General features: G+C 42.2%; 1 protein-coding gene and 1 non-coding gene across 2 annotated transcripts in view; one reads left to right on the forward strand and one right to left on the reverse strand.

Annotated features, from left to right (window-relative positions):
• The window catches only part of LOC135497068 (uncharacterized), a 29,900-nt gene extending 10,537 nt beyond the window's left edge, over positions 1–19,363 (reverse strand). The window contains exon 1 of the mRNA XM_064786760.1: positions 18,911–19,363. Within this exon, the coding sequence (XP_064642830.1) occupies positions 18,911–18,988 (78 nt within the window). The 5' untranslated portion in view covers positions 18,989–19,363. The remainder of the gene's footprint in view (positions 1–18,910) is intronic.
• On the forward strand, positions 6,406–6,487 carry Trnas-aga (transfer RNA serine (anticodon AGA)). The gene has a single exon. It is a non-coding gene; the product is annotated as a tRNA-Ser (tRNA).
• Positions 19,364–19,825: the final 462 nt, after the last annotated feature.

A 19,825-nucleotide genomic window follows, 5' to 3' on the forward strand; every position in this document is an offset into this window, starting at 1 on the left:
CGAGTTTCCATTACAAGCGTCTCTCCGGGATGTAATTAGCAGTGGTATTGCAACTTTAAAGCAATTCCAGTCTATGACATTTGTTTCTCTGGTGATAAACAGAGATTGGCACTTGGGAATTACAAAACATGGATTCCGTGAGTGCGTGATCACCCCTGCTAGCCAGCATTCCCACATTGAGGTACTGGCTATTCTGACAAGATCCTGCCGGCAGTGAGCCTACATTTTAGCTTCTCTGCCTTTTATTGCACTAGCTACTTGTTTCCAAACTTAACACTGAATACACCATCGCCAAATTGCGTAAAAGTCGCTTGCTTTCTCAACAATGACATATTTAAAAGACATTATCTATTTGTTAATGGTGTCCTAAGCCTTTCAACAGTTAAATGTCTTATCCCACTCCTGCCATGAGCATGTCATGTCAAAAGCCTCTTACAATTTAGCTAATATCCCATCTTTGCATTTCAAGAAGATCCCTTTTTCCCGAAGGCAATACACATGTATAGAGACGCGTATCGCGGACGCGGATGCAATCTTACTTTTGACGCCGAAAGGATTCGAATAAAGCGTCCGTTGTACGTTTCAAATGCGCAGCGAGCTTGGGTCTAGTTCAGGCAAAAAAGGACTAAGAATGGCTTGAAAGCAATTAATTAGTGATAGATGGAGCCGTTTGCAAGATAATTGTGGCAAGTAAAGAGTTGGTAGTGTACAATGGCTCTCGAGAATTGGCTCCCATTCATTCTTAGCCGATGACGTTAGTTTTGCTGAGCTTCGTTTTCCAAGTGATGTCATAACCATACTTTGTATCATAACCATCAGATATTTTTCTATTGACAACCCGTGTAACAGAAATCCATGTCCCAAGGCAAATCGCTTCAAATAACAAATTATCAGGCTAAGAAAACGGAAAAAAGCTCATATTTTAACGAGAAACTCATCATGTGATGAAAGTGTCCTCGAACAATGACACTAAAGATTAACGGATATTTTATGTCATAAAAAATGTCGTGAACTTCATAACGTATTTATCTGAACCCATTTTCTTCTGGTTACGTTTTGCTGGATCGCACACACATGCGCCCCGAGGTTCAAAAATCAAAAATAGATAGAAGCAATTTGTTGAACTGAACCTATTTTCATCAGACTATACACTTTCTCAAAATGTTTATTTAAAAAATATCAATAAGTAGGCGTACGTTGCTTTGTGTACCTTTAACTTAAAACGCAACAAATACTGTTGATATTAACGAGAAAAAAATCCGCTCTATGTTTTCAAGAAGGATGCTGCACTTACGTGTTAAACCATGTATTCTTTCATCAAGAAGCCTAAAGCATTTAAGGTGCAGTTGTTAAGTGATCAACATGTCTAGAATTAGCAGTGACAGAGCCTTGGGGATACGACCTCCATCTAAAAAACTTAAACTGCGTGCATATACAATGTATTTGAAAGCATTGGCAGTCATACTGTTAGGTTTGAGAGCGAGCAAGAATGTACATCTAAATGTACATGTCAATGTATTGTCAGGCTAATCAACACTGTTCTCCATTCGTGTACTACAGTTTTCTTCCAGTTTCTTTCTCGCTTCGCCAGTGATAGGAATTGACAATCTTGGTGAATGTTTGTCGATGAAATATATGTACACAGACCCAAATCTACTCGTTTGTAAACAAACGAGATGGGAGTATGCCTTGCAAAGTAATAAAAAGACACGTTTCATAAAAACACTGCAATGTGATTGTAACTTGTCTTGAACTACAACCGTCGTTGTACTACTACTATACGATACAGCTGCACGACCTTTTGTACGCTACTTTGTGCATAAGAATATTCCCAATGATCAGTCGAGAGATGTCAATGAGATCGAAGGCAGAGCAGAACTATTGCATAAAGATATCAATAACGTCCAAGATATCTGAGTGATGTTTTCGGTGATTGTCATATACCGTGTTGATCTACCGAGCCCGAGGCGTCGATGGTCGCCCGACGGTACGTGAGCAGGATAATGATTCTGGCGAGGTTCAGACAAATATACAAGCCACTTACAGCAACTTTTGCGTAGTATTAACCGACAGGTGTGGGCGGATTACATCAATGACTTGGTGCTTTTTCGTGTCAAGAGGATTGTAGAGTCGTGATGGTTCGGTAAACCAGTTACGGGTGTGCTGCTCATTCTAAGAAGGGGATTCTGTACGAGGTTTTTACAACCTTTCCTTTTTCACCTGTCACTATTGTCACATAGTGAGGTTTCGCAAGTCTCACGAATAGACGATTAGTTCCAAAGCAACTCATGCATTTGGTGGAGTGGCAGACGGGCTCGTGTCATAGTTTGCTAAAACCTATCTATTGAAGTACCGGAGTGCCAGACGTGTCAGAGTCGTAGTCGGAAACGTAACGTTGCGCAACCTCTCTATCAATAGGCTGGGTGAAGGCAAATGCTCTAAGAAGCATCGCAATTGTCGCTGGCCTGTCATACGATGATACGGATCTTGACAGAAATCTCGGACTACATCAGGAAGAGTAGATAATAACAATCACCCGAGGAAACGACGCATCTTTCCGTCTTGACACTAATTACTCGATGATAAGACGCTATTTTGGTATAAATGACAGGTACAAAAAATATTGTGAAAAATAGGAAGGGGGATTGACGGGTACTCATGCATAAACCTTTTAAAAATACTTAATTAAGAACCCGAGTCACAAGATATCGCGACATTGACCTCACTCTTAGCGTAGTCCGATTTGTATACACACGCAGGCAAAGCTGCACTACACGCAAACCCTGTGCTTTACGTTGACAACGTGCATATTGTGAACCTCTCTCTCAAAGTAGTCCGAAAGCACAACACTATCAGAACCTCAGGTTTAGGACGAGAAAGAGTATTGAGACCAATTTGTCTGTCACACATGGAGATAATCATCATAATTGTCCTCAGAAAATAAGAGAGTAGTGTCTTCCGGTCAGATTATAGAGAATCCACCTGGCTGAAGATGTTTATCTTGTGGCAGCGGCAGTGGGCACTTAGTGAGGCTGCGGATTGACGTCCATTTAGTGTCAATGTCGTGAAAAAGTCATTGAACTAAACCAGTCACTATGTAGATTCAAACTAACTGACATTTACATGTATAAAAAGCAACCAAAAAATTAGAAGGGGAAGCTTAGGTCACGTTCTTTCCATGAAAGTCTGCAGTTGACATGCCTTGGTTTAACTTGATTTTTTCATCCCCGTACAGCCTTTAATCTCACTTTACGAAGTAAAAAAAACGACAGAACATGCCATTTCAACCTCAGCGCCTGGAACAGAACTATAAACCTACCTCTCATTAGCAGACACCAGGACTTTTTCGAAGCTTTCACAATACACAGTCGGCATGCGTGAGATTTTGAAAGGGCATTCTTAATATGTTTCTCCAATAGAGGGGGAAGGGCTGCCTGTTGCTGAAATATCTCAGTCCGATTTGTAAATATGCCGCAGATCAAAGAACCGAGATTACTTTGCCCGGGTTCTTTTCAATCCATGTTTTTGGTAATGTTACTTTGATATGACTAGAACACGCAAGTTGTCATGACCAGAACCACATGTTGACGTCAGCAGCGGAGTTTTACTCAAATGAATCTCTGGCACAGAACTGCAGAGCTATGTTTTATGCTCGATTCTTACAACTTAAAGCATTAGTGGGCTGGGGGAGTGGTGGACTGAGTGCACCATCTAACATTTTCATCCCCAATCGCACAAAAGGCTGGGATTATATAGAGTTCATCCTGTAACTTGTAATGCCGGGTTTGCACAGAGTTCACGTTGTCACTTGTAAGTGTCACGTTAAGATTTCTTAAACATAAAGGTGCTGAAGCCAAGATCAATTAAGCTAATTTCTCATTCAAGCGGAGAAATATCCGTTAAGATAAACGATATGATCCAATTGTGACTTCTTCCATCACAAATGTTGAATATTCATGAAGCCATTATCTGTGTTTTTCCTATCTGGATTGAGTTCATTTATCTGTGGGAACAAAGTGGCATGCCATGTGCATTTTTACTGCACAATTTATTGTTGGTTGGTTTTAGACTTTTCTCGCACTTCTTAGCCTCCACTGGTTTGTGCTACCAAAATAGTGTCAGGACTGCAGATATGCTCTTGCACCACTGTGCTCGTTACTACCACATTTGCTCCTACTTCATGGCTATGATTGATATGGAGACGATTCCTAATGAAACTCTTCTTCTGAGTGGATTTTGTCATACATTGTATATGAGCATTTTACACCCGTTTTGTCAACACACGCACTATTTTCGCATACGCCCAGACAAAGCGTAAACAAAAAGCAACGAGCAGAGAGAAATGTCTCGGGTACGAAAGTGACTGAAGCCTGATGGTCAACATTGCCCGGTCCGCATCGACCGGTGCCAGGTTAATAAAACTCCTGCCAAGAGTACGGACGGAGAGTAAACAAGTCAGGTTGATCGGAGAGGTATTGTCTTGGACAAGTGTCGAGCCAAACGGATGGGACATACTGTAACTAATTGGGTATTGATTCGTACAGCTTGAAGATGTTGACTCTCCTTTCCTCGGCAGTTCCCGGCTGCAAGCAATCGTATGACAGACATGAAAAAAACCCAATTCAGGTTTGCTAGCTTATAGTTGATACATTATAATATGACCTTATTAGCTTGCCTACCGATTAGTGCGAACTAAGCATGCAGAGAGAGAGACTGGATGATTATTCTGCCGAGCCAATAACCAGTGGACATAAAGGGTCTAGGGTTATGAAGGAATGCCGTTCAGCGGACATGTAAACATGATTGGAGATGCACTGGAAGAAGTTGGATGGCAATGATCAGAGATGATGATCTAGCGATCGCATTGCTTCACTTCTTTTTCTTCTCCCCTTTGTGCCCTCACTCTGAACGAGGTAACCGGCTTTGTTTTGTCCTGATTGCTCCAAAATTGGTTAAATAATGGATAGAATAAAAATAAATACATCATGGCATTTTGTCGGGTTCTTCGATTGATCCGATATTAAAGAAGAGAAGAACACTTCAAGCCGAGCAAAAAGCTATCACATCAAGAGGGGCGGCCCTAACTTACTGACTAACTACTCAGACCCATGACTTATATCAGGTCGTAGAGGCACGCCATACATGGTATAAAACTTGCAGCAAGGATCGGTTTTCAGGTCTTCCGGAGAAGTTGAAGTGTTGGATGCGAGGCCAATATTGCTACGCCCATTAATGAAATGATGTGAGGCCGTTTGACAAACAAAAAATGTAAATTTGTCGTCTAATAAATACTTGCCATGCTTGTCTCGATATCATGCAGACCTGGGCCAAGATGATGATGAAAGTACATGTATAAGAATGCTAGTACGTGTACATGTTCGCTCGTGAAAGTGTTCACCAACTTTGTCAAAACATGCAAGATCTACACGAAAAATAATGCTAGACTTTCCGCAAGAAGCCCAGTGCTGTCATGTCTTTAGAACTCGCAAAAAAATCTATTTATTCCCGAAGGCAGAGTGGCATTTCGTCCATCCAATGCTCTAATCAAAGCAGACAAATACATCTGGAATATTTTTTCACGAAATATAAAGAACGGTAAACTAATGAGAAATACATTGTTTAATCGGTCGCATGAACTTCCATTTTCGTGTCCGTTCATGCATCACACACAAAACCAGAAGGCCAAATGAAATAAATCTTGCATATCAGTAGTTTTATTGTAAAACAAGAAAGAGGAGGATTTTCATTTCGGCGAGCGCGTGCTATCTCACAGTATATCATCACACGCGCATGAGTACTATGTTGATCTCAATTCAGTAAGCACATTCCCCAAACTGGGAATAAGAAAATGTGCCCATGTCATTTGACAATATAAGTTGGTGGTTTTTTTTAACTTTCCGCTCGCCTGACGTGGATAGGAACTCTTGGGAGGCAGCAGAAACACCTTTTTATTTTACATGTATTAAGCAATTTATGTGTTATTGAAAGCTTTCCGGGGAGGCCAGTGGACCTTGGTGGACAGGTTTGGGCAAGAGGCGATGCTAAACAACACTTTATTTCATCCGGCCTAATAGCAGATTCTCGCTATTTACAAATTGATTGTCTGATTCTTATGAGAGTTAATTTCACCGAAGCTAAAAGGGATCTCATATAATGTAGAATAAAGGTTTTTCAGTTAAATGCTTTCAGTTTTCTAGTGAGGTTAGCGTAACTTTTCACTTCATCGATTTTGTTTGCGAAAATGAACAATACAGGTTTGAGAATATGTCATGTTGATAAACTCTATCACATCCTTAAGTTAAGTACTTTGTGTTGTATTCTTATTCAACAACAAGCGTAGTTCCACAAAACGTAAAAGTATTTGCAAAGGTATATTAAACTGCCTTTTACTATATCTACCAACAAGTTGTCGTGGCCGAGTGGTTAAGGCGATGGAATAGAAATCCATTGGGGTCTCCCCGCGCAGGTTCGAATCCTGCCGACAACGTTAATATTTTGGCCAGAACCTACTTGAATATATGTTTTACACAAATAACAGCAGTGCATGATACAAATCGTCTTCAGCTGTATGGAAATGGGGATATGGGTAGTTTTTTAATCTTTTGCATGAACATAGGGAAGCAAGATTTACCGAAGTCGACTAAGAGTGCAAGGTTGTTCTTCACAGGCATCCTTTGAAAATATTCAGAAAAAAGTTTGTTGCAAACACATACGCTATTCTCCAAGAACGGCAAACTTCTCAAAGTCACCGCGGCGTATGATATGCTAGGATTTGCTGTTCAACTGAGGCAATGCATTGGACGTACTAAAAAAAGTCCTTGCCCATCACTAAGCATTAAGCTTTGTCATATGAGAGCCTTAAAGTATAGCTGCGTCTGGCTGGTTTGACCACAAGATCTGAGGATAAAAGTATACTGGGCGTTAAATAATTTCCTAGGCAAATACTACAGGATGAACTAAGACACGATCAGTATACATATACGGTCACACTGCCGGTGTACTTGTACTTGTAGTAGTCTAAATGCCCCCCCCCCCCCCCAGAAGAATTGCACATCCCTATTGTATGGTGACGAATAAGGGTATACAATGTACATGTATGCTACTTTCAGAGGACCTTCCCCACATCACCGAGACTAACAGTGCATGATTTATTCCTTTATCCTCCGTTACATTCCATCCTATACATGTATAGAACATTTCTTGAACCTTTACACCTGACAAGTTCAGTAGAATATCTGGGTCGGAGAAAATGTCAGCAAGTTTTCTCATTGGAAAAGTAGTCCGCCAGACGTCACGTGACGGAAACATCGTGGCAAAAATCGGGCAACTTTTTTAACACCCTGTAAGGCATGGCCATAAGGGACATCCAGTGACCAGTCATTTCCATTGGCTCTCGTATGAATACCCGTTCAATTAACATGCAGGCACCCGAGCAGAAGCGGTCGATACATTCGGAATTGGCATCAAATGAATTTCATGGCGCTCTGGGCTCATCACTCCGGTTTGTATCGATGATATGAGCACATACGCACCTGTCAACTGATTTTTCATTTGTCTTCTAGTTGCATAGGTCACTAGAAACCTGACAACGAGGAATCGAACCCGGGACCTCGTCATCAGAGGTGACCGGCGCTGATGCTTTCACTGCGCCTCCGACAGCCCATGGTAGAAATAATTTCTTCAGCAGGCTTACAAAACTCGTAATATTTATACATTATATACTCCGCAGCAAAAATCAGAAACCTTAATAGTTCTGAGAGAGGCCAGTGTTTTCAATAGGTTAACTTTGAGAGGGGGTTGTTTTTGTAGTGCCGATTCCTGTGCATAGCTTTCTCATGATTTTGTAAAAGCATTGGTTTTCATAACATACGTACGCGTCTGCATTGAGCAATCATGAAAAGCTCTCGGTAACGGTACATACTTGTTTACTGTGTATGATGCGCTCTTCATCGCCGAAGGCAACACGATAGCGGGGCCGAGCTTGAATGTTTGAAAAGGGCCGACACATTCGTGCAGAAGCAGAAGCTGTCTGAGTTCGAGCAGTTTGGATTCAGTCTCCTCTGTACAATTGAATGTAAACCCGGGCTGCCTGAGGTGTCGACGAGAACACGAAAGAGACTCATATGTTTCAATGTGTCATTTGAGATGAGACATATATATATATATATTGGCGTCTCGCTAGAGAGCGCTGGGTTGAGTATTGTGGTCTGGTAAAACCCGGGAGAAAAAAGTCAAGGTGCATAATGAAGGCATAAAAGGCGGAGATGGCTGTGTGTTGAATCAGGAATTCTGTATCTGAAGAATGAAAATGATCTTAGACACGAATTTTGTCAGACTCGGATTTGTATTCATTGGAAGGCCTTTAGGCGTTTATCATTCAGTCGTCTCACTGCACAGGCTACATGCATTATTTCAGGGCGTCATTTCAAAAATAATGCACTATAATTCAATTACATACATGTAGACAATTGCTCTCTACTAGTTTGCGATACACAGTTCCCACAACACAGCTTGGGTCACCCGCACGATAACAGGTCAATGGTCAAAGTGAAGCATGACAAATTGAGTCAACAGTGTACTGCTGTAGCCAGCTACTCCATCGCTTATAAGCCAAGCGAGTATTGTTGCAAGGAGATGAGAAGTTATTAAGGGATTGCAAGAATTGGCTAGCCATTTGATAAGAGGCTCCGTTCCTATGAAGGGTCGTCATGAAGAAACTGTGAGTGACATTGATATGCAAAAGAAAACTGCCATTGCCGACAAAAAGGAAATTGGTTAGTAGCTGAAATTCCTGACTTCTCTCTTGTGTCTTTCTAGCATTTCCGTTATTGATTAACTTGTCTCGTGGAACAGCATATATTCAAGTGACTGCTAGGCAGTTTTAGGGTGCCTCTTCATTGCTCGTCTCATCGATGGTTGGATGACAAAGATGTTGCCAACAACCTCAGCCCCATCACAAAGCGAATTCATCGCAGTCACTCGGATAATGTTCCGTGAGGTTCGAGGGAACAGCCTTCTCCAGACGGTGTTGGAATGTCGGCCAGCGTCAATCTCAAGCAAAACAAAGGAGTCATATGATTATAACAAGAATCCAGACAGTTTGATCATTGTATGTTTATGCAGCGTACAATGCAAACCATCTATAAACTCAGTGTACCCCGCCCCGTTAAAAAAAGGTTTGCTTGGTAGTTGGGTCTGAACATTGATGATATGTATCATCAAGGGTATTTTCATCTTGATTTTGTGAAACGTTTCCCGAGCAAAGTCGGCCCTCCTCGGCGCCAGGCGCCCGAACTTACAACGAAGTATCAGATTGGAGTAATATGGGAGTTGCTCTACCCCGCCTCCAAAGAGCTCTGACATGCAACTGCACTCAGGCTAAATTCTTTTTGTGACGATACCTGATCACCGAGTGCACTCTTGGATTGTTTAAACTTCGCGTCTTCGATCTCAAGTTTTTTCTAAGAGTGAAAGGAAGTTGCTTTGATCGAGGGTTTCTACGCTGTCGGAGAGTGTCGCCCACTCTACTGCATGAGTAAACCGGGACCGACCGGGAATCGAACCAATCACCTCAGAGGTGACAGGCGCTGATGTTTCCACTGCACTACTCGGACTCCCAAACTTCGACTTACGTATTGAATTTCGTGATAGAAAATCATGTAGAGGATACAAAGGACTATTGTATATGTACCGGAAAGAGACACATACACAAGCCGACGGACTAATGGCAGTGATTCTATATGTATCCGTATCCGTACATGAAATGTAGAAAAACAGCAAGGAGAGAGCACTAAATCCATAGTACCCAGTTTCCAATGGCCAGATTTATTATAGGATTACGAAGACGCAGTGACAGCCCCGCGGCCGGCCGTGCTGATCTTGGTCTCGCTCCGTTGGGACCCTCAGATTGGACTGTATTATCCCCGACCTCTACGTAACCTAATAAACAAAACCAAGACAATATAGCCTCCCTAAGCCTCCCATGGCTCAATTAATCTACGAACCCAAGAGAGTTGTTCAGCATAAGAAGACATTGAAGACTTAGTGTGTTATGCACTACACGTGCACTGTGTTGATGCGTATTTGGTGGCTGAATTGTCATTTCAATCTTTGACGCATTCGTGCAGTGTCAATAAGATCGTGTTGCACGCCATTCCTATCTTATTGCTCAGACATGAAAGGCAGCTTGTTTACTACAGCAATCCGAGATATTTTGCGGACTAGAGTCGACCAATTTGCTATAGAATAAGCTAAAGAACAATATCTTGATGTATTAAAAGGCGGTTCTGTCATTTCCCTATAGCACTGTGGCCATAAAACAACCACACACAAAATCTTAGCTCAGTTGAGCATGTGCCACGCAGCAGAACCAAAAATGTCCTTCATAATTTCATTGCAGCCGCCAGACGCTTATCAGCTCATTTGAAAATGACGCCTACAAGTCTCTTTGTGGCAGCTGCGCTAGAAAATTAAATCAAAGCATTGACGAGAAAGAACGGAATAGACAGCAAAAGTCAACAGGTGTAGCAGTCAAAAATGTCTCCATGGAAAAAGTGAGAGACCATGTCCATGACCGTCAATACCTTGGAGGTAAAAAGAGCATAATTGCTATAGAATTCTTTGTTCCCCGGACGTTCCATCATTGGGCGTTTCAAACTTTTACAACGGCATGCTTCCACTAACATCGATGACAAAAGCAATTGCTTTCGAACAGGGTATAGTCTGAGGACGACATGAAATCAGATTTGGATGTCCTTGGAAATCGTGGGGTTCGGCGCGGGAGTCCACAAGGTGGTCCAAACGAATTCATCCACTATTCGGAACAACAAAGATGCTTGGTCGATCGTAAAGCCAATTCTGGAGAGTCCCCTAGAATATGCAAATGAATTTCACACCGTCTTTAATATCCTCAAGCAAATACCGGAAATGATATTTGTGGACATCCGGTCAAATTCAAGATGGCGCAAATTGTCAGGAAAACTAATTTACCGGGCATGGTCAAAATAATGACTGCGAAGCTTGACTTATTTGGAGAGGGTAATTTGATAAAAGCATTTCGTAAATGCTCCTCGTAACGGTTATGTCGACGGGGAGAAAAAAACTCGTTACACGACCCAGATCCGTTTTGGTCAGCTTTTACAGTCCTTTTTACAGATAATGGTGAACAAAACATGTACTAAATGCTCTTTATCTTGGTAATATTTTGAATAAAATAACAAATCTTACGAATTTTCTACATAAAATAAGTTACTAATGTCCCCTGGTCTCCCACAAGACCTGGCCTAAGTGAAATGGTTGCTATTTATTGCGGATTTCACGACAACGATACATCAAAGAGCCTGATATCGACGCACTGGTAGTGTCCCTGTGGTGGGAACGGGTGACTGGAGGTCCAAGATAGTATCCGTAATGATCTCACGGACGTCATCTCATTGGTGTATTTGCATGGACTTGATGTGACTGAAACGGGGGAAAACGAAAGCAGGATGCCGTTTAAAATCTCTCGTTTTCGCTGTACTTAAGTGTAGACTTGTCCAGTAAGTCATTAGTTGCGTCTACAATGAGGCAATAAGGCAAATGACAAATTAACGGGAACTGAGAATGATGAGATCTATGGCCTAATATGGAGTGACAACACCTGGACGGCGCACTTTATACATACAGGCAATAATGCTTAACAGCAGGTTCTGCCGGTTAATTCTGATCGAAACACGCAGGTCCCTGCCAATAGCAATAACAGCGAGTTATTTCAATCATGATACGGACTCTTATCAAAGATGAAAGGTCAGACGAACCGCAGGGCAAGCCCTGTCAATGTGAACCTTTGGTCAAGTACGGCCATCAAGCCTTGCCAAGATGAATCTTAGAGAAGGTCCAGTCATGCCTTAGGAAAGGTGAACGGGAAAGATGAACCTCAGGGAAAGACAACAGTCCAGGTAAATATAAGGGAAAGTCCGGTCGTGATGAACTTCCGGAAAAGTCCAGCCACGATATCTTTCTCTCAATAATACGATGTTGGACACCTTAGTTGGACTCGCACACGGCATCTGCCGACGTCATTTCATCTCATCGTCTTAGTGTCTTTCTGTTGCCTGGTCAACGGCAAATACGCAAGTCGCCGGTTGCCTGCATAAAAGGTAAAAGGTAGTTTCATATACTCGAGAAAGCAACAAGAACAGGGGAAAAGCCAGTCGACTTCCTTCATCGAGTTTTAACGAGTGGTTGCGGAGCTCACAAACATTACGATAAGGTTTGTTCCAGCTCCAGATCGCAGGGGACATCTAATTAGACGGCATGTAGTCCGCATCCGTGCAGCTGACCCCTAGGCGTCCCTTCCTGTCCATCTCAGACAACGTTAGATCATTAGAAGATTGAAATCTTCGCCAAGGGGCGAAGGCAAAGCTAACATCATTTTCGCATCACTCCAGGAATTGAAAAAATCGAAATGATGAGACCTCCAAACGGATGAGTGGAAGCGTAAAAGCAGGGGCTTTGCTTTATGAGCGGATATGACAAAAAGATATGAACCATTTACATGGAGCGCAAACACCTTGATGCTTTTGAAAAGTGAAGCATGGTCATGGACATGCATTATACGCTGCGGCCGCCATCGCCAAGTCATTGCATCCTGAGATTCAGAGTGTTATCACTCCTTCGTCAAATACAAATATTTGAAATATCGAGAGGCAGAGTATATTGAAAACCACAGGGTCATTGTGCCCACTGTTATGTAATGTGAAGATTGTTGTTAGCGGCCAACGTTTAAGACCTCTTCGCTCAAAGCGGATTACTTTCCGGTGATACTGAGGTGTTTTTCACCATGAGTCTGAAAGGTAACCTTCAGAAGTCGCCTGCATTCGTTCGAAAATACAACGTCGAAATAGGAACTATCCGTTTGTAAATTCTCTCTCATTAGAGTAAACCATTCATCGGTCTAATTCTCAAGTTTATACCCCCAAAATATTTTGACACACTCTGTATTGATAGGCCAATCATGGAGCACATTTTAGATCATAGGTTGCAGTCAAAGAGGTGGTTTTATTGACGCCTCCGTCACACTTTAATAGCTTCAGAATCGAATTCTATTTATTTAATTAGATCGAATTAATTTAATCAGATTTCATTACAAATAATCAAGTGGATTAAATCAAAATTCGAAATTGCTTTGCAAGCGTTGATGAAACTTAAGGGTCAAATTAACTCTGCATGTCGTTTAGCTATACCTTTGACGAGTTGATGCTAAGTTGGCCTAATAGTTTTGAAAGCGAAAGAATTTATTGATGTTCCTAAACAAAGCCCGCCCGCTTTTCAGTGTTCATTCGAAATTCAAGGTTTCCACCTCAAAAGCCAACTAAATGTCAATCAAGCAATTAGTCGATAAATAAATCAATCAACGGGGTAACTTACTTACATGAATCGCGTCGACTACGTGGTTAACTTGTGGGACCCATCTTTCACATGGACTTACAATGCTAGGCAGGTACCGGTACGTTAAATGGGATTCAACATCAATGATTTAAATGCCAGCGAATTTGAGCAATTACTTCTAAAGTTCCATTAGTCGTGTCAGTCAACCTTGATGGTAAATTACATGATTGCATGTACATTGCCTGGTGGAATGTACAAAGCTCCGCTGTAGCTAATGGACGAATGATATAGGGTATGATGTCAGTTTCTCAAAGTCAACTGTATAGTCCATTCCATGAGTAGTTGGCACATCATGCAAAGAAGACTATAAGATAGCTTCGTTGGCAAATTTGTTAGTTTACTCAGCACTCACGTTTGTTGGTCTTGAGCACGATAGCAACTAACGCATCACCAAGAATTCCAACGAGCGTGTTTAATCGACACGATGAAATATCCACAGCCACTTGAGGCCCTTTTTGCGTGTAGTGCCGACCACAAATGGGTGGAGTTCAAGTCTAAACTAGAATCAGACTTTATGCCACTTTTATGATGGATGGAAGGAAATGACGATGTGTGAGAAATTTTGAAATTGTGACGCTCGTTTGGTTGAGACCAGTAAGTTGTATACATGACATGATATACCCAAGAGGCTCATATCAATACATCCTTGCGCTCTCCTTTGGTTGGAGTGTTTATACACTTACCAAACAGAAATAAAACCATCGCGAATTAGGAAAAGAACTCGTGCTATTGAAAGAGATACTGGATTGAATTGACGAGGCCCCGGGGAGCAGTCCCATCACTTTCGGCGAGCTCGATTGCCAGATACACACGATGTGATCTTTCGCTTTGCTATAGATTCCTTTATTGTCTCACAGTATCGAACTCGTGGAATCAACAGAAGAATCAGCGAAATACAATGGAATCTTCTTTACGGAAGAGTCGCTACCAAATTTTTCATTTTGAAAGATGGAGTATCACGGTGCCCAATCAAAGGAATGAATATACATGTATACCGGTTACAGGCCACAATAGACTCGCCCAATTCTTCTCTCAAATGACTTTTAGAGGGGTGTTATACACTCCCTACACCCCTCAGTTTCACAGATTCAATTGAATGGTTATACTCCTTACGGCCCAGAACCAACTCGACGGAGTCTTTTCTCAAACGAACCTCTATTTTATCGGACACAAATAGCGTGATCGGCTGCGATCGGTCCAGCGAGACAACTGCTTGACTGCAGCACCCAGCCCACGCGCAGACTGCAGATTCTAGTCGCGGGGCGGGTTTAAATTTGTACAAATGTGCTTCTTGGCACAATCTCACGAAGACCAGAGGCATTCCGCTATGGGTCGATGGATTCACCATGTACCATTGACCGGTTTCTGATCTCATTAAGATAAACTTTGGCGGACAGGTATCGGGTATAGAGTATACAAGTCACTCCTGTCCACTTTTCAAAACTCACTCATTTCAACCACTCACCATCATATTAGTGGCAACTTTTTACTCTCGTGATACTTAACGCGCGACAATAAGCTCGCAACGGACATTTAGCCTTGTAGTGATTGAGAATATTCGATTAGTTTGTCCACGCAATCGTTTGAAATTCACGATTGAGAGTATGTGTGGATACTGAAGCGTAGGTTGAAGATAACTCTACAACCTCCCGATGAAAACTCTTCATCGAAAACTTAAATGAAGCAACACATTGACTTTCAGCAGTTGGCTTGACTTCTCTCCATCTTCAGCGCTTTCCAAGGTAAACACATGGCCACCTGTTCCTCACTATTCTCACTTTGAGCTTAACGATTTCAACATTTCACAACATGGTGCCACTTTATCAAGTTAACTTTGACGGTTGTGGTGAGAAACGAACTATTACCTTTAGCCCAACATGCAAGGTTGATCAAGGTTTATGGGCCCTTGCTTTGGTATGTTTGAATATGACCCTTCAGACATTTAGATACTGAGTATGTTTGATTATAGATAACCGCTACAGTTGGCACATTTGGATACAATGTACATGTATAATGATAAAACTGTCAATCCGATGGTCAGTCATTTGTTTGATGGCGACGTGATTTGCTTCACTTGACAATCCAGATTTTCATAGACAGGAAAACAGTTATGCCTACAACCATGCCCAGAGCGAGTCAACTGAAAGTACGGAGAGATGTATGGCAGAATACCCTGCACGGAGATCTCGCTGTCTGATGTTCCTTCGTTAGTGAAGAAGGTCCCGATATCACCACAATACCGCGCGAGCTAAGAAACCGACTGTTATATCCAATTGAAAGCTCGGTGAGAGGATGATTACGAACTCACCACCAAGCATGCAAGAATGCTAACTTACTTTGTCTAATTAGCAAATCGCTAAGGATAATAAACTAACCACGCGTCAGACTTCTAAAGGATGATGGCCACAGTTCCGACAGTAATTACGGCCATAATTAACGCGAAATTCTAATTAACCGAGGTGTTTGAAGAAATTATCTGTCACGAAATACGTGTCGCTCTCAGGTTAGTACTATTGCGTGGAACATGAAAACTTGGTAAAGGCAATGAGAATCGAATCAGGTGTCCGAGTCGTTATTGTTGCTGATCAAACAGCAAGGCTTTTCAAGTACGGCTTGGGCGGCGAGAAAACAAATGATGTCCAATTCCATAGGGCTAATGATTTTAAGACAGTTGTATGTCCCGAAGATGGGCGAGTGTAAGGTTTCACCCTGCTAAGACATTCTGACAAAATAATATTTTTGCCTCCTTTTAAACCAGTTTCTTGGTTTTGATCGTTTCACTCCAATATACTGGATATCTTTCTTACAAACTTAATGGTAACTGCAGTGATAATCCCACATAACCGTAATCCATTCATCTCCAAGCCCTTCTTACCAATCCGGTCTATATTGCTGCTTAATCGAATGACCTTATCGAGCCAAAGTCAACCCGGTGACAATAGAACGCGATCCATCTCACATGAGATTTGGAGGAGGGATGATTGGAGTGTCCCCGGCATATTGTGCGGGGTTAATTATTTACTTTCGTCTGGTCCGTGAGGGGACAACCGGGGCGAGAGAATTCAATGGTGGCGTCGTAATGGACATCTGCGCGGTGTGCCGGAACAAACCATGGGGAGGTTGAGCTGTTATCTTCAGTGGCATCAGCCTCGCCTTTTCGGCCATTGAATTACTCAGCACTAGAAGTAAGCCACATCTTCGGTGGTAAGGTAAATACACAATACATGTTTGTGACTATGATCATGGACTTAAAGGACAGCCATAATAGTTCAGTTTCCGTCACGTTTCGTAAGGTGGCTTGTGAAAAACCCCAAAGGGTTTTTCTTCCCTGGGATACCTCTATAGGGGTGGAGATTTGGAGATTTGAAAAACCTTTATGTTTAAGAGGCTCCATCAGCCAGATAAAACCCTCCTCGCTTTCAGATTACTCTTTTTTTCTTAGTGATTAACCACACAAGGAAATCGGGCGTCCGCCTGGTAATTCTGATAAATAGCCGGAAAGCACTCACCGGCATGGAACCCTTACCACATAAGCTGCTTGTCCCATACCCATATTTTCTGGATGTCATGCCAGAGAAGGGATCAGGAGGACGTTACTAATTCATGTCATTGGCTTTGTCATGTTAAATAACAGCTGAGGCGACGTCATTCATCTGATGAAGGTGGGAAGTAACTCGTGCTTGAGTTGCATGCTTCATTCCCGAAATGGTACGTGCACAATCTGAGCCCTGACCTGGCCGATCCCTGGTTCAGGGGTCACCAGGATATCACCCAGTCTAAGTCAGTTCTTTGGTTTGTACAGTGTGAAGCTCGTTCCTAGGGCACAATAAGTGTACACGGAATGCTATCTAAACGTTAGAGGGACCACAATTTGGAACGAGATTGATGGATGTTGTCCCCCGAACCGGAACAAGTACACATTGTTTCAGACAATACATTTCATTCATGTCACCTTGGCCCGTTATAAACTCTTGATACTCAAATGCGGCAAATTCGATCGAAATGTCACACAAGCTACAGAATCAATAACCGTAAGTCAATATCCCCAGGAGCGATGACCCAAGATGTGCAGCAATGATGTGCATTTCAGCAAGAAATCGACAAATAGTTAATTACATACCTCAAATACATTGTAATACTTTATTAAGAAGTATGTTTATTGTTATTTTTTATCCGAATACGTCACTTATAAGTAAATGTCACTGTGGGGAACACGGCAGGGCATTAAGGTCATGATATTTTCGATCTTTGGTCACGTCCGAAGGTTGGGAGGTTGGAAACAACAACTTATCTCGGATCCTTATGCATAAACGGATAAAACTCTGTAGAAACGAACCTTGTGTACATTTCAATCCGTTTACGTATCAGGAACCGTGATAAGTCAGATCTCAACCTCCTTTCTGATGCTCATATCTCATTTCGCACGTATAGCCCTTTACCAAGTTGGCCTGGTGTGTGCATGTAGTGGAGCCCTACTCACAGTCAAACCTTGAGTTACAGTTGGATCTAGAACGAAAGGTTGGTGTCGACCTTGATCGGTATCGCAAACAATAATGATTTGATGGGATTTATGTGTTGTGTCTTTGCGAGCATCGATCGATGATGTTCGGGTGGTAGTGGAAGCTCTCTCCTTTTCAGCCTGAAACCAAGCCCGGATACGCTGATCCTTCTAAAACATCTAAAAAAAGTACACGACATCGACTTTGCATTGAGTATCAAACTAGAAAAGTTTTTTCCACTCCAAAAGCGTAGAAATCTGCTCCTGCGATATTCTTCCCAAACTCGAACTACTCAAAACAACAAATGGATTCACTGAAAACCTTTTAAATTCCTTTGCTGGAGTGATATTGTCATCATGGTGTATATATGAGATGGTGCAAAAATGTAAGCTACGTGGAAATAACGAATAGGTTTGTCATCCACTCAAGAAATCTGATACGTTTTTTTCCCGTTAACCTATCACTATGCAAATATGACTGCTCCTCAACGCCAAAATAATATGTTTTTTCTCGTGTGTAACAAAATCTCGCCGCGTTGCTAGTAATAAAATAACTGTTCTTCTTGACAGGATGATACCAGTCATATTGGTCCCCGCGGGGGGGGGGGGGGGGCATGGACAGTTTTGTTTTCCGCAAAGGCACGGAAAAAGTCGGAGGCAAGACATGGCGCGTTGGGGCACAATATGCAATGTTCCTTCTTGACTTCGCCTTTAACTATTTGTCAAGCTGCGGATGATGAAGCAATTACATCGTCGTCATCAGAAACTCGTGCAGCCCGGAGGACAAAGTCGATTTGAACCAGTGATTCGGTAGATATTGAGGTAAGCTTTTGTCATAGGCATTGCTTTAGAGCGGCCAGATTACCAGTTAATCCCACATCCAGAGCCCCCGTTTCAGAATCTCAAGGGACAGGGTTTAAGTGGTGTTGGCCACAGGAAGGAAAAGATTGGAACTAAATTACATATCTGGGTAATGATACTCACCCTATGCTCCTTTGCCTTCTCCGCTCTGTTAAGAGTCACGCATATCAACACAAAAAGGCAAAGCACCCTCATATTCATGACGTGGTCCGCCAAAGTTATGTCTTTAAGTCCTTATTCCACCGACCAGACGATAAATCGCTTATCTCATATAACGATATCCAAAACGAAAAGCTTCAGCGCTTCATATAAGTTTGTCAGTCCGCAGGTTTTCTTTGATAGCTGCAATATCGTGAGAAAACTGAACTGGGACGAACCGCAAGGTGTTTCTCAGAGTGCCTTTAACAATTTAACTTTCTCCCGGCTTCTTCAACAGTTCGCAGGTTTCTATCACAAATTCCCGATCGTTTTTCGACCGACGAAACTCCGACGCTTAGTGTCACGTGATTACGTTCCCAACGTCAAGATGCGTTTGTCAGACAAGCAATCCTTCACTCTCCGTTATCAGAGTCAGTGCAGCTTTGACTATAGTCTTCCTTGTTTTTGATCACTGCTGCTCTGGAGCGTTTCCAATGAAATCATTGGCAAAAGAGTTGCTATTCAGGCGGTGTTGTTGATCAACGTCAAGATTTTTGCAATCAGAAAGTAGCTTACACCAATATCACGTGCACAGACTTTTGGGCGATTTGGTGGTGAAAAGTCCGATATGACCAAATTGCAGTCTTAGACAAAATGTTAGAGTATATCAGGTTGGTTTGATAGAATATCCCGGACGTTGGTCAGTACGCATTCCTCATGACGATGTTATCAGCCCTCTCTCTGTTTTGGCACTCCCTTCTCTCATATGACAAATGCCTTGGCATTCATGCTTTCTGCACATTGGCAATCTCTATAGCTGTATTTCTGAAAATATCTGATGACTTCTTTTTTTAACCCGGGCAATTTTTAATGGTAAAGTTTTTGATGTTTGCTACTTTT

This window comes from Lineus longissimus, chromosome 12, assembly GCF_910592395.1.
Source record: "Lineus longissimus chromosome 12, tnLinLong1.2, whole genome shotgun sequence".
In the NCBI taxonomy this organism is placed as follows: domain Eukaryota; kingdom Metazoa; phylum Nemertea; class Pilidiophora; order Heteronemertea; family Lineidae; genus Lineus; species Lineus longissimus.